General features: G+C 43.1%; 4 protein-coding genes across 4 annotated transcripts; 2 read left to right on the top strand and 2 right to left on the bottom strand.

The window, feature by feature from the left end:
- The first annotated feature begins 344 nt into the window (after positions 1–344).
- ndel1b (nudE neurodevelopment protein 1-like 1b) lies at positions 345–9,406 on the top strand. Its single transcript, XM_041956636.1, has 9 exons — positions 345–478; positions 2,894–2,990; positions 4,819–4,972; positions 5,702–5,850; positions 6,313–6,449; positions 6,559–6,726; positions 6,818–6,909; positions 7,119–7,264; positions 7,376–9,406. Exons 2-9 carry the CDS (start codon positions 2,905–2,907, stop codon positions 7,464–7,466), a joined length of 1,023 nt encoding a protein of 340 aa, XP_041812570.1. The 5' UTR covers positions 345–478; positions 2,894–2,904; the 3' UTR covers positions 7,467–9,406.
- LOC121620401 (medium-chain acyl-CoA ligase ACSF2, mitochondrial-like) lies at positions 7,846–14,554 on the bottom strand. The gene is made up of 17 exons (XM_041956442.1): positions 14,457–14,554; positions 13,196–13,391; positions 12,692–12,820; positions 12,331–12,384; positions 12,030–12,148; positions 11,750–11,912; positions 11,548–11,643; positions 11,314–11,465; positions 11,126–11,217; positions 10,955–11,031; positions 10,759–10,866; positions 10,542–10,693; positions 10,326–10,467; positions 10,078–10,188; positions 9,912–9,980; positions 9,785–9,824; positions 7,846–7,934 (listed from the first exon to the last, which is right to left on the bottom strand). The coding sequence occupies exons 1-17, from the start codon at positions 14,552–14,554 to the stop codon at positions 7,846–7,848; spliced, it is 1,887 nt and encodes a 628-aa protein (XP_041812376.1).
- Positions 14,555–15,251: 697 nt separating this feature from the next.
- On the bottom strand, positions 15,252–19,449 carry slc16a5b (solute carrier family 16 member 5b). Its single transcript, XM_041956439.1, has 4 exons — positions 19,029–19,449; positions 17,570–17,710; positions 16,628–17,479; positions 15,252–15,445 (listed from the first exon to the last, which is right to left on the bottom strand). The coding sequence occupies exons 1-4, from the start codon at positions 19,447–19,449 to the stop codon at positions 15,252–15,254; spliced, it is 1,608 nt and encodes a 535-aa protein (XP_041812373.1).
- Positions 19,450–21,619: 2,170 nt separating this feature from the next.
- atp5pd (ATP synthase peripheral stalk subunit d) lies at positions 21,620–23,897 on the top strand. Its single transcript, XM_041957470.1, has 6 exons — positions 21,620–21,666; positions 22,140–22,278; positions 22,679–22,775; positions 22,924–22,995; positions 23,181–23,243; positions 23,669–23,897. Exons 2-6 carry the CDS (start codon positions 22,157–22,159, stop codon positions 23,798–23,800), a joined length of 486 nt encoding a protein of 161 aa, XP_041813404.1. The 5' UTR covers positions 21,620–21,666; positions 22,140–22,156; the 3' UTR covers positions 23,801–23,897.
- Positions 23,898–25,209: the final 1,312 nt, after the last annotated feature.

Raw genomic sequence — 25,209 nt, 5'->3', positions numbered from 1 at the left:
TGTCAGTGTCCAGACTTATATAGACTAATAAGGTTGTCTTATGAATGTACTACTAGTCTTTAGATCCATGGAAACAATTATATATCTATTCAGGAATATTATGATATTTGGTCTTAATTTTCCCTGTCTTTGAGTATTCTCTGGCAATCATATGCCACCTCGTGGTCACTGCAGTGAAAACTGTGTGGCTGCAAATCTACAACCAAAAAAAAAAAAGGTGCAGTTGATTCTAGTATATGCATTTCTATAGCAGCCCTGCCCAGTTCTAACGTAATCGTGAACTGCGTCATCACGTACGTCCATGTGAGGATTTACGTCGGTTCCGGGAGACGCGTTGGCAATTTCCTAAACACAGCTTGGTCGGTTCAGTGTTATCCGAGGCCAAGGCAGGTTAGAGGAGCGTGTGTTGGATGTTTCACCGGCTGGAGGACGACCCGCTGTGACAGAAGACTGTTGAACACCGATTTGACATGAGCAGGTACGGAATTTAACCGCGAAAATGTTCCATTTTGATGCGTTTCGTGTTTGACCTGCTTGTGTGCGGAGCTGTCGCGTTCAGCCGCGGCGTCTGAGTGATGACAGCTCGAGCTCGGTTTGAAAACCGTTATCGAGAGGCTTTCCCTTTGATTTTTGCCTTCAAGTGACATTCATTTTCACGTTTGGTGTGTGACATTTTCTGTCTTCTTTAACGACGTAAAGCGTAATATCACTGTGTGGCATTGACCGACCCCTCTTTACTGACTGTCAGACCAGGCAGTATCACATATCCACACGCTGACAGCAGCGTTCAGGAGCTACCTAGCTAAACGACAACCTGCCGCTGTTTGGATAAATTTGGCCTTATTAACGTCAGTTTGGTCCTTTTTCTGTGCTTCAGTTTATGGTGTTTGTAAAAATGCTCATATTGACTGTAAATGACAGTCATTTGTATCCCATGTAAATTGTCATTTTTATAGTAAAGCCTAATTTTGTTAGTTGTTGGTCATCACTTTGACAAACAGGATGATTATTTTGAACCTCCAGCCTTTTCCTGTCTTCTTGCAGCTAATCCATAACATAACTGTCCAACATATGGGCTCAGGTCAGGCTCAACCACACCCTGTAGAGCTGCAGGTCTGACTATTATTCACATTAGAGCAAACCAATAAGGCTACAAAGAGGCATTTGAAAAAGCATTTGTATAACAACCCTCTCATGGGCCCTGCTATGAAAAGATGACTATATCAGTGCCAGCACTTGAACTCTTAGTAAGCACTTTGTCATCGCCAGCAAAAGAGGATGTAGAGACAAGAATATGGGAAAGGAAACTCTCTTCTCTACCATCCCCTGTCTGTGATTTCCAGATGGCTCCACCATCACCACCTCTCCCGGCATTGTTACATCAGACACACCGATCCGGGGGTCAAGCCAAAGGATGCTGAAATGAGAGATAACAGGAACCGTCGTTTGTGCGGGCAGAATCTCAACACTTGACCTGTTCCCTGATACACAGGATATTCTCTATCTGCCCATTTTAAGTGTCCTGTCATTGGTCAGTGGGCTGATAAATGGTCTTTTTTGAGGGGGTGATTATCCCGATAAGCCCTTTGATCTGAATCACCATGGAAACAGTTTCCTGTTGCCCATGCCTTTGGTGATGCCCAAGGATCAATGGAAAGCACCGGATCCCATTCAGGCCATTAAGCATCATAGCAAATGGGATCTGCTATTACTAGATTACCTGAAAATATGGTAAAAAATAGACATTTTAGGGTTAATCCCTTGACAGACTTGAAGGCCCTCCCTTGTCATATGATGCAACTAACATGTTATGTCAGTAGCAGCTTGGAAACATTTCCCTTACTCCACCCTTACAGTATTTTGGTCTCCAGTTTCCTTCGTGATTTCCAAAGTAGTGTACTGACACGTGAGGGGCCTGTAGCGAGGAAATTGTTGATGACGCCATCTCCGAGGAATGTTCATAGGGAAGAGCAGGCGGTCTGGCCAGTCTGGACCACCTTCTTCTTGGCAGGGAAAATGACACATCCTATTCTCTGCCTGATCCCAAGCCAGGTTAGCCTGGTCAAAATATAATGATAATGGCTCCAGTTACTTCTATCTCTACTTTCTTGTTTTATATAACCACTTTTTGCTTATAACGACTTATAAATAACTGGCTAAAACTGTTGTCTTGTGCGTTGTTTGCCTGACCTTAAGTCCAGCTCAGGTTCTTGTTTCCTGTGCTACCTCCCCTGGTTGTCTGATATAATCTCTGTTGGCATTATGAAAATTCCTGGAGCTACAGCGATGGGAGTGTCGGGAGCAGCAGCTGTATCTACCCGCCCACACACACACACACAAACACAACACACACAGCAGCTCTTTCCAGATGTGTTTAATATGTTCCTGAAACCTGCCTTGTTGGTCCCCATAGATCACAGTGTGAGACAGAGTTTATTAGCTCACCAGAAAAGAGGAACAACCATCTAGTAAAGTGAGGGAAGAGGAAAACTTTTAACAGTCTACCGACTTCACCCACGCTTAATTAACATGGATTGCTGTTGATGATTTAGTTGTGTTGACATCACAAAAGTTGAGCTGTAAGCTTAGAAATTTAATGAGGAGGAGTTTTTGCAGGTTACTCACACTGCTTTAGTCAGTGATTCATGAATAACTAAGGATGACATGACCTCAGAACGGCAGGGTGACACCGCCAGGCCGATCTGACAAATAAAGAGAGTTCTGTTCTGTTATCTTTTCCATTGAGGAATGAAGGGAAACTTTGATTCTTGATCTGTCCGGTTGTTCAGCTCTGAAATAAGAAGGGGAATGCACTGCGCCTGAGTCTACACGCCTGAAGTAATAGTGAAAGTGTTGGCTGTAAGGTTAATAAATTTGTCTCTTTAATCCTCAGGGTGCCCTGACATGGACAAAGAGATGATTCCCAAATTTTCGTCAAAGGATGAGGAAGTTGATTACTGGAAGTCCCAAGCCCTCAAATATAAGAAAAGGTAAGCATTTACCCCTCACATGACAAGTTAACAGTGGCTAATAACCTGTTTAGCCATATTTACCTTCTTGTTATGATCAGTCACAACATGCTGTATACATACGACTACAGGACAGAAGTGTTGTGTCCTCAAGTTTTTGTACATGGAGACTGTAACTGTTTGCCTACTAAGCTCTTTCTTGCAGACTGGGTTATGTAACAATGTGTCATATCTGCCTTGGAAAAATGTTTAACCAAATAACAGACGGCAGCAGTTCTCCATATAAAATAAACACCAACAACTTCGAACAGCAGCTCACTCTTACATCACAGGCAGATGCTAATTTCCTGAATGCGTGCCTTGTATGTTGTTCTGAAATATGTGATCACACAATAATTTTCTCATTATCTTCAGCCAAATGTTTTCAGAACTTTTAAAGTTTAAAGTTTCAGCACAAAAACCCTGTGTTTAGCCATATAAGGCCAATGGCTCGACGAGCTTTTTGAAATCAGTGCCCACAAACAGCTGTGGCTTGCTCAGGAGGAAGTGACCACATCTTTGACTGCTTAAACAGAGACCACAGCTTGTGTTGGGACAGGCTGTATGTGGAGTGTGGGCCTATCATGCTCTCAAAGCAAGTGTAAAACTGCACAGAGAGGGTTAAACTCCTGGTGGTTTTCTAAGAAATTCCTCCAGTGGGTACATAAGGGAAAAAACTTCAACCCATGGAAGAAATAACACTAAGTATACAGTTCGCCATGGCTTTTCTCACACATGTTTTTGTGCATATGTTTTCTCAGGATCACTTTTACAGTCAACCACTCACAGTCGCGGCAGGCAGTGTTCATTAGTTACCTATTGAAAGGTTATCTCCCTGAAGTGGTATTTTTAAACTTTTTCCATTTTGTCTTGACGACTTGGACATCATACACTTTGTGATATTCACAAATTAAAACAGTCAACTGCACTTGTGTTGCCTGCATTCAAACATTTATTGTTAATTTTAACACTTTGCTCTATGTCACACAGAGAGAGTACTGTTTATTTTAAACCATGAAAAGTGTGAGAAGGCACAAGCCTGGCGGGAAGTTTTAGGGCCCAGCATGCTGATGAAGCAGCCGCTGTGGCGTTGGTATGTGTGGAACGGCCGCGGCACAACAACTGATTCATGGAATCCAGTGCTCTGCAGAGCCACTGTGAGGCCATTATCCGAACACAAGTCAGCTGATCCCAGAACAGTGTTAGCCACAGTGTCATCATGTGCGCACACCCTTGACAGGAAAGATTTAGATTTTTTTCTTCCTATTCCACCTTGAAACGCTTAAACTTAAACTACATTATGAGTTATCGTGTGTGTTTTTAGATCCTCTGCATGGGGTCAGCCATGACCAGCGTCTACACACATCCTGTTTCTTAGCCCATGTCCTCATCCTGTTTTTGTCCCCTCTCATTTTCTCTACACCTCTGACCTTTAACCTCCCCCACAGCTGAGGGTGCATGACAGCGGGCCTGTTTTTCTGAGCTACCTACTGTCACAGTTCAGCTGTCTCTTCAGAGCTGTATATTTAGAGCGCTTAGCTGGACAGTGCTGAGCTGTTTCCTGTTTGGCAGAGGCAGGACTGAAGGTTGAAAATCTGCAAACATCTGACTGACTTTTCATGCGGGTTTATTTCTGGCCGTTGGAGATGAAGCTGCTAGAACATGCCTGGGTCTGGATCTTCTTACAGGACAAAAGCCAGTCAGTGTTCCAGAGCTCTGCAGAATTGAATGGTGGACAGTAAACAGGGCAGCTGGTAATTGACAATGATTGTTGATGTTTCTCCTCACTGTGTCTGTGTGTGCCATCCAGTTGCCACGATGCCCAGGAGGAGCTGCAGGAGTTCCAGGAAGGGAGCCGGGAGCTGGAGGCAGAGTTGGAGGCACAGCTTGGCCAGGCCGAACACCGCCTTCGAGACCTCCAAAGTGAAAACGAGAGACTGAAGAACGAAATGTCAAACCTCAAGGTAACAGGGCCTCGTAGCCTATTTTGGGATTCAGCTTGCTTTTATGGTCCGTGGATTAGGACACCAATAAACTAATCTACAGTTACTTAAGAGGTTATCTGATCTCTGTTGGATCCTGAGTGCAAGGTTCAGTGTCAGGATGAAGAGGAAGAAAATAGAAAACTGCAAAGACAATCCTGTTCTTAATCACTGCAGGCATGAATGGCGGTCAGGTGATCATGTCCACAGTTGAGCATTCATGAAATTACCGTGGCACAAGAGCTGAAAAGTGTTGTGATTTTTTTTTTTCACATTGTCCAACATGTGAGCATGCTCACAGCAGCTAATACTAAAAACGAACCGTGTCAATGAACCAGAGAGATCACGAATCATGCTTTCCTGTCTTTGTGCCTCGGGGGCCACGACACAGGCCACTGACTGTACTGTAATGAACCGCAGGGCAAATGAGCCACGGGGCCCCCCCAGCAAACAAAGAGGCTCTTTGAAAGTGAAAAAATGTGGAAGAGCGCCTTTATTAACTGTCTCATGATTCACCAGGTTTTAGTGCAGGTGCTGGTGTTAATGACTATTGTATAGTATATAAAACGGTACTTTTCACACTGCATGCCTCAGAGAAAGGAAATGAAAGTGGATTTTTTTTTGTCCTGGAACAATAGCTCTGTTTGACATCCTTTTCTCTCGACCCACACTCGCTCCTAAACTCTGCTTCACTCTATTCATCTCTATCAGGAGAAGCTGGAGCAGCAGTATGCCCAGAGTTATAAACAGATATCTATGCTGGAGGATGACCTGGGCCAGACGCGCAGCATCAAGGAGCAGCTCCACAAATATGTCCGAGAGCTTGAGCAGGCCAACGATGACCTGGAGAGAGCCAAAAGGTCAGAGTGACACAGTGCATTTGGGTCAATGTATGTCTCAGTACACACAGAAAATGCAGTGCTTGTTGGTCGGCTTTTTTAACATAAACTGCAGCCTTGGACTTCATGCTTCTTAGTGTTGAAAGTAGCTAACGCTCAGTTACTGCTGAAGGTAATTTAGCTAGTAAGCTACCCTGCCAGACATGCTAAGGACAGACACACACATAATTAATCAATTCTAATAAAGACATGGGTTAACCTTCCAAACTCATTCAATCACACCAACTACTGCCACACATACACTGCGTCAGCATGCAAAACTTGACCAGCATGCTGTGTGTAGTTTTGATTTCTAGTTGATGATGGACAATTGCAGCTCAATAGATTATGAATTCTGTGTTTAGATTTTGTAATATTTAGACCTACTGTACTTGTTTAAACTAAAATGTTTCAACAGTTGTACCTCTCCACTTTTACGTGCAGGGCAACAATAGTGTCTCTTGAGGACTTTGAGGGCCGTTTAAACCAGGCCATTGAGAGAAACGCCTTCCTGGAAAGCGAGCTGGATGAGAAGGAGTCTCTGCTAGTATCTGTGCAGCGGCTGAAAGATGAAGCACGAGGTAAAGACAAAGCACAGGAGAATTCATTTTTGCCCTTTCGCAGGCAATATGTCACCTGTCTAAGGGTCAGCAGAGGAGTGTTTCATGAATTTGACTGCGTCTTCTGCAGACCTGAGACAGGAGCTGGCAGTGCGGGAGCGGACCACAGACAGGATGTCGGCACCCAGCTCACCCACCTTAGACATCGACAAGATGGATTCTGCAGTGCAGGCCTCTTTATCCCTTCCAGCCACACCTGTCGGAAAGAACATAGAGCATCCCTTCATCAGTCCAAAAGGTCAGGTTTAATTAATCTCACTCTTTATTGCACACCTGAAATGGGATTTTCACTGATTTATTTGCTAATATCGGCTTGTGTGCCTGTGCAGCATTCACCAATGGTTGTGGCAACTCGTCCCTCACTCCCTCCGCTAGAATCTCAGCTCTTAATATTGTCGGTGATCTCCTGAGGAAAGTTGGGGTAGGTGTATTATTCCCATTAATTTAACACATGACCTTTTTTTGCATGGAGGGTTGGCTCTCTGTATGCTAGTAAATTCAAACAGTGCTTTCAGATTCTGAAGAGGTTGCAGGACGCTGAGGAACAGTGTGTCCTCAGCACACAGGACAAATAGAAAGGTGGTTATGATGAAGCTAAACACGGATTGCATTTCCTTGTTTTGTGACTAGGCTTTGGAGTCCAAACTCGCTGCCTGCAGGAACTTTGCCAAAGACCAGGCAGCAAGAAAAAATTTCTCCAAAGACAACGGCGCTCTCATCAACAGCAACGCCACCAAGTTCTCTCACTCTCTACACACCACTTACTTTGACAAAACGTGAGTCTTTTAGCAAGTTCTTTTCATTTTTCCCCTTTCCCTACTAGTCTCACTGTTGTTTGGTTTCGTCCGTGTTTGCTAATATTGTGAACGTCCATGTGGAAACTGCAGGACTGTTAATGGCTTGGACCCCAGCGCCATCACCTCCATGGCAGCATCCAGAGCCGTGTCTCCACCAGGCATGCTGCCTCTGAGTGTGTGAGGCGTCCCCATGCCACATGAACCTCTACTGAAACTGCTATCGACCCAACACAAAAACAGTGAGGACACTTGAAAACCATTACATTGCGTGCTGTGCGTGTGTATGTGTGTGTGTGTGTGTGTGAGAAAGAGACAGTGTTTGAAAGGAAGAGTGATGCGTGTGTTTTGCCTGTTTGGGATTGTGCATTTTTGAACGTGATCTGTGGAGGAGGGTGTTCGCAGCTCTAAATGCATCTGTGTGTAGGTGCACAGCCACATGTGCATACGGCCCTACCACATACTTGCATGTGCCTAAAGCTGTACAGTACTGTGCTTGTATGAATGTCACGACAAATGCGTTGCTCTCTAGATGTCAACTCTGAAGTGGCGGCGTTATATTCTCAGTTCCACTGTTCAGCTGAAAAGCTACTATCCCTGACAAAAGGTCTCCAACAGGCCACAGCTTCTTTCTTTTCCTCTTGTACTTTCACTTAAATTGCACAGTTAAACTATTTTCAATTTAGAATGTATTATATTTAAAAAGGGATATGTTCATATGAGCTTATTTATCTCACAGTATGCTTTAAAATGCAATGTTTCTTATTTGCAATTGTCTTGCATGTGTGCAAATGTAATGCGGGGCAGGCGAGGTATAGTAGGAGCCCGTAGTCACGACTGAATGTTGATCGTTCAAAGCCATGTAGCCATAGTGCAGTCCTTCCACTTGTTACTGGCTACTTGCTGAAATTCATTTGGAAGCAGTCGTCATGTTACAGCTTGGAAACACCAGCTGGTTCTGTCCACCTGGTCAAATCCGCACTTAAGTCCAACTGCTCCTCACATGTTTTGCTGCAGTTGAGTGTTTTTTCCTCCGTGGACATCCACTGACATTTCGAGGGAACAGTTTTGCCTTTTTTTTTTTTTTTTATGTTTTATGTATAGATTTTTTTTTTTAATCTTGTGACAGGCTCATTTACCTCATTCTGATGGTGGATTTGTAATATGAGTAGAATTTGGCTTTATAAAACTCACACAAAAGGATGCTTGAATCAAAACAAAACTGTAGGAACCTTTTTCAGACTATTTACTTGTTTGCTGGCGTACATAAATTCATGGTCGGTTTGGCCTTTGTGTCATGCAGCACATTTGCTGATATTCTCTGTTGTTGTGTGAACCTCATGTTAATTTGACTGGATTCTTGGATTTTTAACAGGTTGGACAATGCAACTATTTTACATCCCTGAATTTTGTCTAAATCCATTTTGCCCTCATATTTCTCCCTTCCATAGACCTTTGTGTCACCATCCTACGTTGATGCCTTTGGTATTCATTGTTATTTGATAATATGTAATTTTGGGCACTCTTGTGAGCCTGTTACTAGAGTGTGTCCTACAGTCGATGTATATAGCTTGTAAAGATGGTAATTTTGCCTACCACATTTGTACATACTGACATTTGGCATTAAGGTCCTATTTATTTCAGATTCTGTATGGCATGTTCGGACAATGACCGGTTAAAGCCGTTGTATTATGATATCAGATTGTTTGTCAAAATTGTTTAAGTAAATAAAGATTAAAATTACAAATGTGTTGCGTAGTTTGGATCATATACTGTATGCACTGCGAGGTCCACTTTTTTTTCTCCGTATGTTCCACTGCTTTCAGTCATATCTAATGGTCTTCATCAGTGGATGGAGTTTTCTCTCTCTCTGTTGTTGGCTGTCAAAAGTTCGATACTCTTTTGATACCACGTGTTTAAAACAAAGGGGTCTCTGTTCATTAGATATTCAATAGTTACCGAACTGTCAATCAATCGTCAATCATATTTTCAACCCAAGGCTGCACAGATTAAACACCAGGCAATAATTATTGGAATATTTATTGAAAATGTTATTTAAAAAATAATAATTATTACAAATCTGCTTGTATGTGTACACTGACTTTTTCTGCACCAACACCATGCAGGTCATTAATAAAAAGAAAAAAAATATCCTATTTTGTGTGACCAGGTCTCTTTTGTCTCTTTGCTGTGTTTTTGATTCTAATATTATATCAAAGTTTAAAATCCTGGTATCAAGACAACATCATCTGTATTGAACAATGTTTAAACTAACATTTCCAGTAAGTGGACCTCGTGCTAAGAGTTTTACTGCATATTTCCAAGGTCAGTAATGAAACTTAAAGCTTGTACTTTTATATATGACATATACTGTATACACGGCATTAAACAAATATGTGAAACGTTGTCATACATTTGAAGTAAAAGTAGAAAAACTTGAAGGAGTGAAAATCTAGCAGCCGATCAGTTACATCGTCCCGGTTCAGCTCTGGGTAAAAAGGCACTGCTTCTCTATTCTCTCCTTTAATGTGTTTTTCTTCACCTGGAAAAACAGAAATCAGCAGCCTCTTCAGTCTCATTATATTAATCAGCCATAAACCATTTTTATAGCTTTATAGACATATCTTACCTTTCCACTGACTGTCAGCGGGAAGCTGTCTACAAAGACCACATAGTGTGGGATCTTGAAGTGAGATATCTGGGGAGAAAAAAATAACAGTCCACAAGCTGTACAGCTGTGCTCTGATTTAGGGTATTTTAAGCTTTTGGCAACTTTATTTATCACCTACTCTCACCTGGCCCTTGCAAAATGCTCTTATCTCCTCTGCACTGGAGGTCTGGCCCTCCTTCAGCCTGATGCAGGCACACACCTGCTCGCCCAGCCTCTCATCTTTCACGCCGACCACCTGGGAAACAAACAACAGTTCTCATGACATCCTTTTTTCCACTAGAAAAGAGCGTCCACAATTCTCCCCACATTTAGAGACAAAAATTGTGGCTTCAAGGTGTATCTTTGCCGCCCTCTGGTGGTTCTGAGCCTCACCTGCACCTCCCGTACTTTGGGATGCTCATGAAGAAATTCCTCTACCTCGGCGGGGTAGATGTTCTCCCCTCCTCGGATGATCATGTCCTTTAAGCGTCCCACGATGCTGCAGTATCCCAAACTGTTCAGACTGGCTATGTCACTGTGAAGAGGAAAACGTGTACAATACTTCCCATCAAGCATCAATCCCTGAAACACTCTCTTCTCTGCACGTACCCAGTCCTGTACCAGCCGCCTTCAGAGATAACCTGACTGGTCTTCTCAGGATCATCCCAGTAGCCTAGCATCACACAGGTGCCTCTGATCATCATCTCTCCTGGGGTCCCCACAGGGACAATCTCTCCAGTAGCAGGGTCCACCACTTTAGCCTGTGGTGAAGAGTCAGAGGCGTAAGTCGCTGTTGATAAAGGTTTGTACAAAAACTAGAGCGTACCTCAGTGTGGTTCAAGATGCATCCAGCGGTATTTAGCTTCAGGTCGTCGTTGTCTTGTGGGTATCCCATGAATGTAAGCGGGCTGTTCTCAGTGGTTCCATAAGCCGTCTGATCAAGCACAAAGCACATGCTGGAAAAAGCTATGCTGCTTTTATAGAGCATTATTTGAAAGGGAATAAAAGATGTGACCACTCACTGTTATCTCTTTCATGTTCATGTCTGTTTTCAGTTTTCTCAGGACCTCAGGAGGGCACGGAGCGCCTCCTGTTAAGCCTAAAACACAGCAGACGATGACCCTTTAGATGTTTGTCAAACATCACACAAATTCATTACACATTAATCAGCCATTACCCTTCAAACCTCTTACCAGCCTCAACTGACGACAAGTCATATTTGTTTAAATCTCGTTGGCCAAGCATGTCGATAAACATGGTGGGAGTGCTGTAGACGAAGTTGCACCTCGAGTGGAAAAAAAAACGTGACTGCTGAGCAGGGAAACTGCACGAAGTTGTTTGTTTTTAAAAGCCGTTTGGCTGACGATGCAACTTGCCATACTTCTCGCTCTGAATGGCTTCTAGGTTGGCTCGACTGTTGTATCCGGGGGAAGGGAAGATCAGCGTGATGCCATGCAAAGCCATGCTCATCCCTCCCATCACAGAGCCAAAGCAGTGGTACATGGGTACTGGCATGCACACTCTCACCCGAGGCTGATGGGAATGTGGATAATAAGATTGCTTACTTTCCTGCTGCTTGTGTTTTCTATAGATCGAGAGACGAATATGGCCTTACCCTCCATCCATAACCCAATCGGAGACCCACAAAGTAGGCGTTATTTACAATATTGTGGTGGGAAAGAGTGGCTCCCTTTGGATTCCCTGTAGTCCCCTGGAACAAAAGAAACAAGAAACTTGAGCCAAGTTAGTTGTTAGATCTATGTGACTTCATAATGTCAGTCCAAGTGATGCATGCATGCCGTGCCGTGAAAGGTTACCGATGTGAACTGAATGTTGATGGGCTCATCGAAGGACAGCTTGCTCTGCAGATCCATCAGCTCTCTGTGGTGCCGGCTCTCCCCCGCTTGCATCACGTCCTCTACGTGGAGCATCCCCGGCTGTCTGCTGTCCGTCACTATCACCATACGCAAGTCCGGCAACCTGGAGAGACGCACGGCAGGAGCGTTGCATTGCATCCACAAAACCATTCATTACAGAAGGAGTCGGCAGAGATGAACATGTATTAAATGCGATATTTGACACTGGATCGTGTCAAACCTGGAGCTTTTGATCATGCCGGCTGGCGTCGTGTTGATCTCTGGGCAGATCTCCCTCAGCATCTCACAGAAATGTTGTGTTTTAAAGCGGGTAGGGCAGACCACAGCTTTGCACTGCACCTGCACGGGACGGATCAGCTCTGTTGGGTTTATATTCTTAGATACTTGTGAGTATGAATTATTTTTACTGTGAAAATGCAACATTTTCAGCTGTCAGTTGTCCCGCTTTTGTATTTCACTGTTGGTTTGGTAGCAGAGTGAGCATGTGGTTGTGCAAATAGGCTAATGTCTTTTAACACAACCTTCTTTAGAGTGAAGTCCACTTCCTTCGCCTGATAGGCTACGTTTAGTGACACCTGCAAGGACAAGAACAGTTTAAAATCAAGTGTATTTATGCAGTCTCTCACCACACATTTTTAAATAACAATCTGTACTACATGGCTTAATATTATACTATATCATGCTGTATGTGGAACTTAAACCTATGAGCTGATAATAATTGCCAGGTAAATGGCACAATAGAAAATCTTTCCGAGGCTCCTGAAAGGGTTCAATGTCCTGCTCACTGACACTTCACCAACACAGATCAGGTGCTGAGGGAATGTCAGTCTAACCATGAGGCCTCTCTGTAAATGTAAGGGCATGAATAGCTCCCAGACTGACCAGTATAATTCCAGCCTTGGCTGAAGCAAACTGGAAAAGGATCCACTCATACGTGTTGGGTCCCCAAACCCCCAGCCGGTCGCCCCTCTTCAGGCCCAAAGCGAGCAGACCTGCCGCTGTTTTATCAACCTGCATAAATGAATGTCACCAAAATATTAAAGAAGTCTGGTATTTTACACTATGGCATACAATCTAATTATTTCTGTGATTAAGAGAAGCTTGGTGAAGATTTCAAACCAGACTAATAGTTTTAAGGAGGCACAATTTTAGGGCTTCAGGACTTCAAAATGATCCAAGAATTGAACACTGAAAGAAAAGGTACAAACAAGTTAGATTTAGCAGTGATTTGGACCAGCTGATCTCACTAATGAGCTTCCTGAAACTGTCTATTTATTGTTGGGATAGGAGACACATTGGTCTAACGCGAATAGGGTTGCAGAGTGATGCATTCATGGCGGCTCCTGAGAGCAGAAGCCGGAGGCAAAAAGATCCGATCTCGCTCACATCTTGCTGAAACTGCGCAAAGGTTTTCCGGATGCCGTCCTGCAGAAAGGCCACAGCCTCGCGGTCGGGCCAGCGCTGGACTGTGGCGTCCAGGCACTGGCCTACAGTCAGGGGGAGCAGAGAGATGGAGGAGGTGCCGTGGACGTAGCTGGTGGTCAGGGTGGGGATGCGAGGAGGACTGTCGACATTGAGCGACCTGGCACAGGGATCAGGGGAAAAGCACAGGGGTTAAATACAGTATGATCTCAGCATTATAATGCTAATTACTGCACGTTTAGAAGTAAATGCTCACAGTAGACATCACAGAATACATGAGGCTGTTAAACAGTGCACCTTGGACAAGCCATGCCAACAAAATCAGGCTCAGTCTAAGTCTTATAGGCCAAGAAAAATCAAAGAGTGACTTGGCTTGTGCACAAAAAACAATTTCGAGAAGCCATTGTTTCAGTGCACTGATATGACCCTTAAACCAAACAATCATATGGAAAAACACTGAGCTCATATTCCTGACTGATATAGTCATTGTTGGCGCTTGACACTCAAAATTATTCTTTATATTTTTTGTCACCTAGAGAATCAGGATTTATTTTTTTGACTGCATGAGCTCATTGTTTTCTCTTCTTTAAAGGTATCACTGGCCAAACTTGGGTCATTAAAAGCTCAATGTTCAACGGTGTTTAGCTGAATTTATATTCAGTGTTGACCCTGTAGGGATCCAAGAGTGCTTTAAATCATTTACTTAGCATAAGATTAAGTTTCATAACCGCTAGAGAAGTTTTAAACTGAACTAACTGAAGCTGTCGGATAAAAAGTGGAAAAAAGTGCAATATTGGGCTTTGAGAGCATAAAATAGAAATACTCGAGTACAACTACCTTGAATTTCTACTGAAGTACAGCACTTGAGTAAATGTACATTGTTACATTCTGCCGCTGACTACAGCCTCTGCTTGAGAAAAGACCAGAAAAATGTGCACATTGGAGAAATGAGCCTTTCTAACATGTTCAACACAGTGAAAATGTCCATTTTAACCCAAACCAGCGATCATAAGGAAAAACATTGAGCTCATGTTAATAATACTCATGGTATGCCCTTGACTGCACATGGGCCAAAAATGACCAGACATTTTTTAAAAATATTCTTTATTCATTTTAATAAATGTATTATATTTCTGCATATTTTATATACATAATGCATGATTCTTCAGGAATGAGTGACACCATGTTCCCATTCAAACAATGTATATGAAGAGCAGGAACTTACCGAAAGCACTGGCGCAAACTTGCGCTGCATATTTTCCAGGTCTTGCGTTTGAGCACCACATTTGAGCCTTGCAGTGAGGAAGAAATCAGCGCTGACATCAGTAAGCAAAGGAGTCAACCTGTCTGAACGGTGGTACACAAACTGGCTGGTTCCTGACCACCAGTGTTTTCTATGGTTGAATTGCATCACCACAGGTGTAATATTTAACCTCTATCGATCCTCATTGGCTGAGAGGTAGAGATGATTTGCCACTTGGCCATTTCACACACACCTCCGGGAGAGCTGAAGCATGGTCTTGCACACTAATCATTCAAGCGGTGTGAAAAACAAAACATTAATGACAAACATGAGCCATGAAGAGGAAAAGAGCTGCTTTAAAGGAAAATATGGCTCATTGAAGTTATTAAAACATCTTTATGAAATGACTAAGACACGAGAATATTTCAGATGTAGGGACAAATATATATATATATATATATATATATATATATATATATATATATATATATATATAATGATGAGCTTCAGTTAATAGAATTTTATGACAATTTTATTTTATTACAGAAAATAAATTAAAACATCGAGTACGGGGACAGCAAAAAGGACAATTTATGCTAAATTAATACATTTATATTGTAGAATATTCATAACATATTCTCACTCTGAGCTCATTTGAATCCATTCCCATTAAAAAACGTGATCACCTAAAAAACTGAACTCTAAAAGATTGAATACAAATTCCATTCCATTCCATTCCCTCTTGCATCACACACCTGTAGCACACACTGTGTTTTCTTATCCTTCAGAGGCGGCACACTGGCTGTCAGGGGCCAGGGTTACAACAGGCGTCACACTCTTCTTCTTCTCCTCATCTCGCTGACGGCCCAGGAAGTAGAAGGACGCCCCGAAGAAGATGCTGGAAGAGGCAACGCACACACTGCTCGCGTAGAAGGCATACGAATACTGGCCTGTGTGGTCCACTAACCTGCCTGAGAAATGCAAAGTGGGTGTCAAGGGATGGGTGGACGTAAAGATGACCACAGTGTATGTACAGATGTATTTCTCTTGAAACCAACAAGTATCAGTACTTTGCTTATTCCCCAAATACTATCTCACTAGTATATAGTTGATATGCTTTAAAGTTAGCCTTAAATTCATTTTTATTCTGTAAATGAATTAGAAAATCTATTCTACCATTAGCCTCTCGCACAGCTCGAGAATAATCTGTGCTTTTCTATATTCCCTTTTAAAATCATTACCCATTATTCCTGCTGGGGGGTCAGAGTACAAGTTGTTTCAATTGTGAAATATTTGATGTCGGCAAACTACAGCACACAACTCTTGGCTCGGTTTCTGGGAGAAAAGAGCTGAGCCACTGAGCTACACGCTGTAGCAAAGTGGTCTCCACCACCGATCCTCGCCTCGCCTCACCTTGTGGAGGACGGCACATGGCGAGCTGCTTCTGCTCAATTAAAGGAGGAATGGAGCTTTCCGGTAACAATTTAAAAGGCGTAGCAAACACTGTACTGACAGACCAGAAAGCTAGTATCTCCTGTGTGCAGTAGCTCTGCAATAAAAACTGCCTTATTTATTTTATTGTGGCTGCAACAGTGCAATGGACAGAGGTGATCCTGAGCTTCAGCAGTTTTGCTTGTTGCAGTTACATTTACACACACAGTCTGTCTGAATGTCTATTTTGATTCAAACATCTTTGTTTTTTGGGAGGGTCCCACACATTTCTCTTAGATGATGCTGTAAGAGGATGAATCTACAGCCACTATGCTCGTCAGCTGTCCCCTCCACTGTTCTTGTGTTCAATGCTAATTATCATCTGTTAAACGATGTCACAGTTACAAGCGCTGTAACCACTTGGTTCTCTGTGGACACTTTGTTTTACCTATAGGGGACCCATGATCCCTTGGGCCCCAGGGCCTGTGCCGTGCAGGCCCATTCAATGCATGAGCCAATGTGCTGGACAAATTTAAAATCTGGCCATATTTTGGCACTAGATGAAAGCTCAGGGATCATTTGGATCATCTGGAGATCATGAAAAATTGTGCAACATTTCACAGCAATGCAGCTGATTCTTGACATGTTTCAGCCCACCGAAGTGGTGGACAGGTCGACTTTGCTGTACCTGGAGGTCACATGTATGAGTGTGCATCCTGTACCTGCGAGGGGTGGCCCAGCTAGCATTGTTACACTTTGCAGCATGCAGAGAAGGCCGAGGGCCGATGGGAAGCGGCTCATCTCCACCGTGCTCATCAGCACAGTGTAGAACAGCGAGCCGGCCACGCTCATGGACAGGCTGAAGATCACCACGAACACCAGCAGGGCTCTGAAGGAGGCCGACGCTCCGCCAATGCAGCTACTCAGCCCATGCACAAGCAGTGCTCCGGCAAACACGTATACGACGCTCTTGCCGGCTCTGAAGTGTGGCAGGCCCAATACAAGGGCAGCTGCCGGTCGAACTGCGATGTTCACCAGGCCCAGAATGGATAACAGGAAGGCGGCATGGTCTAGCGGCACGTTGTGGTGAGTGGCATAAGGCACCAGGTAGACCACAGGCACCACTAACCCCAGTGACATCCAGGACACACCCACAGAAAAGGCACGGTAGTGAGGGTTACTCACTAGCAGGTCAAAGGCCATATGTCTGTGTAGGGATGCACCAAAGCCACAAAACACAGTCTTTACACGGTGTGTCAGCCCTGTCGTCTCCTGCTGCAAAGAGAGCTTGTTTGGCATATCCGAAACCTGAGACTGTCTGGATTTGTTTGGCCCTGATGCAATGGGCCTCATCACTGCCCCAAATACACAGCAGTTTAGCAGCACCCCGCCCAGAATCAGGAGGCTGCCACGCCAGCCGAAATGACTGAGCAGAGCATTGGCAATCAGGGGTAAACAGGTCACGCCCACGGCCGTGCCGGTGGATGCCAGGGCGTTAGCAAAGACACGGCGTCGCACAAAATAGTGGCCCATGACAGTCACTGACGGCTGGTAGGAAAGGCAGAATCCCAGTCCTGCGGAGGAGAGGACAGAGGGTCTGATGAGCCTTCACGTTGGTGGAGGAGTGGAAGTGTGGGTGTGTGTGTGTGTGTGCACCTCCTCACCTGTGATGGTGCTAGTGATGTAAATATCAGTGACAGTCCTGGCCAGGGAGGAAACCACCAGGCCCAGTCCACTTAAAAGCCCGCCCACCATCACTGTTGGCCGGCAACCAAAACGCTCCACTAGCACGCTACATAACGGACCTGGGGAGAAATGGGGGAAAAGGTTTCAAATACAATTTCCCTAATACAGAGAAGAGAAGAGTGCGCCATCTTTTTTATTCCCAGAAAACTACGGAGTAAAACAATGCCCTTATTAGCACAACAAATCAACTTGATTTGCATACCTCTATTATTTTTGAACAGTGAAATGGGAACAAAAACAGGGCCAAATTAATTTCCTCTCCGATGTATTCTCAGAAACACAGAAACACGGTCGATGGCTGCTTTCTTCCCTTGCCAACATGTGGAAAATCAGCTGCAAAAATTAATTATACAACTCCATTTCGTGACTCACCAAACCGGACTAATGCCAAATGCATTACTTAAGAGCAGACTTAACAAATAAAGTCGACATCTAAATAAGCTTAGTGGGCTTTTTCGGCTCTTTGATGTTCCACCTCCATTCGTCAGGCTTTCATGACTCCTTTTCCACTATGATGCAGACATACAACAAATGTCTGTTAACGGCTGGTATTTAATGCATAGTGCGTACAGTAGCATGCGGTGTAATGTCAATTTGTCATAACTGTATATTGTTCTATGTGTGACCCAAAATGACTGTTGAACCTAATGTGCTATTATGCATTCACTCCTGTTTAATCTGACCAAATGTATCACATCAGAGGATGATGCCGTCGTATCATTTAACCTAGGACGAAGTTTCTTGAGAAGCGTTTGATCAGATTAAATTGGAACGAATGCACGATAGATAGCACACAAGTGACAACAGTCACTTCAGGTCACACATAGAGGAAAATAGCTACATGATAAATTGACATTACACGCAGCAATCAGCCAAATCAGCCAATCAGATCGTGTTTCAGTGTGCTCATGTGTCTCAGGCTAACATTTCATCCTATCGCAGGAACTACATGTTGAGGATACAGCCTCTGGTGCTTCGTAACTAAATGCATTAATGCACAAATCATACCATCGAGCAGCCGATGTCTTCTATGTTCTACAGGACGGAGCCAAGGAAGACCAAACTCTTCACTGATGCACATGTAAAACTACCTAATTCTTCTGCAGAGTGCATTCATGATTCACAGAGGATGAACTCTTCTGATTTTCGACACTCCATGTGCTTTATGCCAAAATCGTGGAAACGTAAAGTGGAAACATTACCTTTGCACACACAATATCTCGCAATTTGTTTGACAGAAGGAATTAGCCAAAAGAAATATTTATGCCCTGATAGAGGGCCGCAGGTAGACGGAAGACAAATAAACTCTACTGCACAAGAACAATGGGCTCCTGGCTAAATTCTGACCCTGAACTCATCGTGTGTGGTGGTCCCTACCTCCAGCATGCAGCATGGCGCTCATGATGGCCGGCACCCAGGAGGTCTCTGTGTTGCTGCTGTTGAAATCTCTTTGAAGGTCTTTGTAGAAGACGCCCATGCATGAAGGGAAGGCCACCGTTAAACCCAGAACCAACATGGTGGCTGCCAGCACCACCCATCCCCAGCCTCCGTCTGGTGCAGCCAGATTGTTGCGTTCGGTGGAGCCACCCACCTCCATGGCATCAACGGGACAGGAGGCGAGCTCCTGCTCCTCTTCCTCTTGGGCTTCCACCTCTGAACTGCTTTGTTGTGCTCCTGACTCTGCAGACCACTTCTCCTCTTCTTCAACACACTGGGCAGCGTTTCTGCTTTCCCTCCAGAGTGAAGCATTGTCTGTGTGGCTGTGCCTGTTTCTTGTGTCCTCCACCACCCCAGTCATTTTGCCCCCTGCTGCTGATAGTGCTGTTGCTGTTAGAGGCTGGGCTGTGGGCAGGATTTAAAAAATACTGAGGTCATGAGTGGGTGCAATTCTTTTTTCCCCCTTTTTTGTTTTTTGTGCCTAAAACTAGTCAAAGTTCAAGATATTGAGTTTGTAATTGTAGGAATTAAACTTCTCAGGTTGCTAAATCCCTGAAATCCCAAAGACAATACTGGAGATATTTCCTCTGTGTCCTCAATGGTAGCTACACAGCCCTGGAAGGAGGGACAAATGCACACTTATGTATCCCACAGAATGATATACATATGTGCCCATTTGGATCTAAAAATTGGTCAAACAGGATGGTATGGGAGCTGGTGTAAAACACACAAAGAATTGTGGTCAGGCAACCATCAATCATCTATAACAAATGAGTGGCAGCGTTAGGATTGTAATCTAAATTGTTAATTCCACAATATACTTTGCTCCAACATTAAAAGATGAAGGGTTCTTGTTTCAAGGCTCAGTGCAATCCTGTTTATCCAGCTGTGATTTCCACTACACGGCTGCACAAACACAATCCCATCAGACTGAAAATGTGGGAACACATGTCCTGTATCTTGTTTTCAGCTGTGACACGACAGCCACGACAGGTATTAATTAATGCATAATAACAACTGATGGCCTGATGGTTAATTTCCCCCCTCCGTTTGAAACCGTTAGAAAATGAAGCAAAACATATATTACAGTTCAGAACTGCACGCCTGAATGCAACACCATCTCGTGTCAGAAACTTTCCTTCTTTCTTGTTTTTATTCATTTTATTATTGTTTGCTTCCTCTGAACCGTGTGAAACATTGAGTGAAGTTGTTAAGAAAAGTTCTACGCAGTCATGTAATTAGTGATAGAACGACATTTCTGAGTTTATATTTACATTTATAAAGGTATTTTTTAATCTCTTACATCTTATCTTACCTTCCGACACTCCTTTCCTCGTCCTTTTCTTTCACTCTTCTCAGCTTTCTCTCTCTCAACAGCTTTCTTTGACACCTAACGGTACATGGACACACCGTGCTGACCTTACTGCCCTCTAATTTAGCAGGCAGCAAGCAGGCGGCAAGCTGGAGACTGACGGGAAAGGTCATATCGGATGTGATTTTCCAAATAAAACATTTGCTGAGACTTTAGTTGTGCCATTTTTCGTGCCATTTAATCCAAAGGCACTTTGTTGACTTGAAATACAAATGAAGCACTTGTTGTACCAAATTACACTTGTCAGTCAGCAGTGCCATATGCTCTATGACACACTGTCCAGCATGTATAACCTACAGTGGTCTACATTTTATACAATCAGCTCACAAATATATTTCATGTTCGTGATCATTGAGCTTTCATCTACAGCCATTAACTTCACAGACTTCAGTGTGAATATTTCACATACTTATACTGATTGTTAGGGACTTTTTACCAAACAGTGAGCCACTGCAACACTGAATATATTCCAGTAAAAAAGTATTTTATCTTTGTGAATATTTTGGCCTCCTTCATTTGTATGATTGGGCAATTGGTGGTTTTATTTTGAAGGTTCACATTGGAGGTAATAGTAAGATATTGATTGTGACTATATTGATCTATCTATTTTTAACCTGTTTTTCAACATTTGAGGCCATAAACCGGAACTGCGCACAGAGTAGCATAATGAAGGCTTTCGGTTAATGTTTTCTCAAATCTGTCAATTATAAAAACAAAAAAGACGGCATCGTTCACGAGATTTATAACTGCACACCATAAGTCAAATGCATTCTAGTTACACACAAAATACTGTAAGGTCAGACGTGTCTGTTTAAATTGTTATATCATTAAAAACGAGCATCAGTGAAAACCGATGATTATAAGTACACTCTGCTAGCGATTAGCTCCACCTAGCGTCATTGGAACCATAATGCAATACCATGTTAACGTTTTCGGCAATTTTTCAAAATAAAACAATAAAGAGAAACAGAGCTCCTAATATTCTGTCACCCACCAAGCATGAAGACTGGTCGTTTACAATTGATAGATCCATGTGCTTTTGCTCTGATGAAACATGATTTGTGTGTAATTATATCACGAACGATGACACAAATCGTTAAACACCCTAACCAGAAGTACATTGACATTTAAATTGAAGCTAGCTACAGGTCATTTCCGTTTCCGGCCGACCGTCAACAGTTCGAAGGAGTTGGTGTGAGATTTTCGGTATGACATGTTGCTCTAATGTTCAGCTGTATCATATAAAAAGATGCTTTAAACAGATTGACGAGATGTAATAGAGGGGAAATGGAGCAGATTCATTTACAACATGAGAATAATGTAAATCTGCTGTTTGATATTCTGTCTGTCGGTTGTTCTGACCTAGCTAATGTTGGCTATGTTTGCTAACACTACAGAAATTCTCTCTTTCAGAATGAACCAAATGCTAAAAAATCACATGAGAGAAGTGTAGAGGAGGACAAACAGGCTGTGTGATGTACAGTAAAATAAACTGTAGTGCTGACGATCAAATTGTCCATCCAAAGAGGTTCAGACATAATTCTATATATCTGATTAACTAAATCGGGAAAACACACTGTTAATTAGAGCAGTGACAATAAAGAGAAGCTAATTTAAGTGACCAAGCCATTAAAACTGTTGATGAGTAAAACATCTGGACTTTTTCTGCCCCTGTCCAGTTAACACACCCCGGAACATGGCAGGAAGACGAGCTGCACTGAAGGTCGTGGACTGGCTGGCTTTTGCAGAGAGGGTGCCACCAAACCAGAGGACCATGTTCAACAACCTGAAGACACGGAGCGATGCTATTTCTGCAAAGTTTGTATCCCGGGTCACACACACAACATCCAACATGTCTTCAAATATCCCAATATTCCCTTTAAAGGTGTGACAATGATCCTGCACCAAATTTTCACTTCTGCGGCACAATTGTCTGCAAATTTAGCAGGATTTATTTCTACCATATATTGGTAGTACATTTTTTTTGTGGTGTGCAGTGGGTAGTACTGATGCCCCAAAGCAAGAAGCAAGGTTTGATTAATTGTCAGGTCTAAAGTGCCTGTAGGTATGTGTGTGTGTGAGTTTGAGGACAGGCTGCAAACAGTCACAACCCTGCACCCTTAAAGTTAAGCTAAGTGTAGACAACCACTTTTATTTTGAAAGACCACCGCTGACAGAAAACTTGAGGTGTTTGTAACCAGATGATCTGTGTTCACAGGCTCCGCTCTCTGCCTGAGACACCCGCCGCCATTGATTGGAGCTACTATATGTCCGCTGTGGCGAAAGCAGGCATGGTGGATGAGTTCGAAAAGAAGGTCAGTGAACTGCTACCAGCAAGTCTGACGATGCAAAACTGATTTAATGGTTTACACAGATGTGTAATTAAAACCTTTATTTGGCTGTGAAACCATAATATCAGCATGTTGTTATCAGATATAGTATTAACTTCCTGTCCCCTCTCAGTTCAGCGCCCTGAAGGTTCCTGAGCCTGTCGACACTCAGACCGCTCTTATCAACGCTCAGGAGGCAGAAGCGGTGAGTGGGACTGCGTTCACATTTTTCTTGCAGTAAGATATGAGTGTATTTGTTTTAGATGTTCAAATGTGCTGTAAGGCCACAATCAAAGAAGTTGAGATGGATTTTCGCAGTGTACCCAAACTGTATTAAAACTCATTCCAAATTCAGTTTTTAATGTTTTTTTGATTGTTTTGCTCTCCCAGAATAAAGCAGCCGCTGCCTACATCGAAGAATCCAAAGCTCGTGTCGTGGAGTTTGAAAAAGAGGTGGGAATCATAAATGAGAAAACTTACATCATGAACCCCTGTGTGTACCATTAATACAGTAGCGGGAAACAGCGTTACACACAAATATGCTATCCGGATTACACAGACGAAACAGATGGTCACATGTACACTTCCCATCCTGTGAATATTCACTCCCATTTAAGTCTGTTGAAGCCTGTATGATGGATATGTTTAAGTGTGCTGTTCCTGTGTAATGTGTATTTATTACTTGCTTCAGATCTGCGACTTCACATCCTTTTTGCTGAGTGCGAGGCAGTTCTGTTTTATTTCAGAATGTGTGCACCAAATGACCATAGCAGCTAGAAAAATCAAAATGCAGCGAATAAATCTGGTTGACCCGATCGTACGGGAAACATTTAATCAAAATCCACTTTTGTCCTGACCCTCTGCTCCTCCCTCCCCAGCTTGACAAATTCAGGAACATGATTCCCTTCGAGCAGATGACCATCGAAGACCTGAACGAGGCATTCCCAGAGACAAAGCTGGACAAAGAGAAATATCCTTACTGGCCACACAAACCCATTGCTGATCTGTAAATGTACCACTGACTAATTCTATATCCTGTTTCCTCCACTGAGGGAAAAACCTGTACAGTATGTGTAAAAAAAATAAAAAAAAGTTTTGTTTCATTCATTCAAGTTTTTATAAAATGACTGTATGAATGGAGGAAAAACATGATGTATTTCTTTTGTTTCTTCTCAGTTAGACTTGAGATGATTCGTGAAAGTAAACCCTGAAAAAATGGCTCGACTTTCTCGCTTTGTGTGATCAGTAAAACACGTTCACAGGCCCTGTAAAAACAACCCCATAGACCCCTCACAGGCAAAACAACTATTATTTTATTACTGGATTTCTTCCGAGGCGTCATGAACTGAACTTGATCTGTTGGACTGTGTTTTCTTTCTAAATTTGGTATGAAATGTCTTCCAACACTCACTGAAAAGCCAACCCCTGCGGACACGCTGATGGGTTTTTAAGTACACACTCGGCCAAATCACTCTCAGCAGAAAGCAGAGTTCGGTTTCCTTCCCTCATGGGGTCACTGTTGTCTTTGGGACGGCGACTTGTAGTTGTCAGTTTTCTGCATCAGCGGGGCAGAAGCACTCTCCTCTTTGTGTATTTACTCATGTCTGCAGGTGGGCACGGCCTCACACACTTTAATTGATGCCTTATTGTAGAGGATACATCTGTTAGATTAGGGCGATTCAAATCGTCCGTAAGTGTGTGGACAGCATGTCTGCAGAGCGAATGACCACAGCTCCAGCCCTCTTATTATGCAGTGTCAGTCCTGTTCATGCTTTGTTATGACTACAGCATGAATCTACATTTCACCACAGCTGGAAATATGAGCGGTCTCTCTGGGATCGGAGGGAGACTAAACATGAAGCTTAATTTCTGTGCTCTCACTCCACTGTTATTATGGCTTTGGTTTGTGGGCTAATACTGTACATAGCTCAGCCCATTGGTGCAGGCATGATTGTCATAAGTAGAAGAGGGTCCTCTGGCCTCGACATTGTCATTGTCTCATGATTCACCGCATACAATAGAGGTAAGCTCCTGTGAGGGACATTTTGTCCTGCGGAGGGCAGCATCTGTCTTATTAAAAGGGACCTGTGAACCTTGTGTTGAAACCCAGTGAAAATCCACTTATTAGACCAGTGTTTTTCTGAGGAGTTAGCATTTTGCTGTTTTTTTCAGAGTGGAAATATGTGACAGATTGAGACGCTAGACTATTAAAACCAAAGGGTAAATTTGTAGGTGTTTTCTTCTCCTCAAAGGCAAAGTAGCGTGAAAGGCTTGAAAAGGTGTGTTAGAGGATGAAGATCACAAGTAACATTTCCCCCTAAACTTTGACTTCCTCGCAAAATTAAAATCTTAAATGCAATCTGAAAGTGTTATAGGATAATTGTAGATTTTAATTAAATTGGTTCACCAGTGATTTAGT

This window comes from Chelmon rostratus, chromosome 17, assembly GCF_017976325.1.
Source record: "Chelmon rostratus isolate fCheRos1 chromosome 17, fCheRos1.pri, whole genome shotgun sequence".
NCBI classification, from domain to species: domain Eukaryota; kingdom Metazoa; phylum Chordata; class Actinopteri; order Chaetodontiformes; family Chaetodontidae; genus Chelmon; species Chelmon rostratus.
Note: the sequence above shows the minus strand (reverse complement) of the source record. Positions and strands in the feature narration are given on the sequence as shown.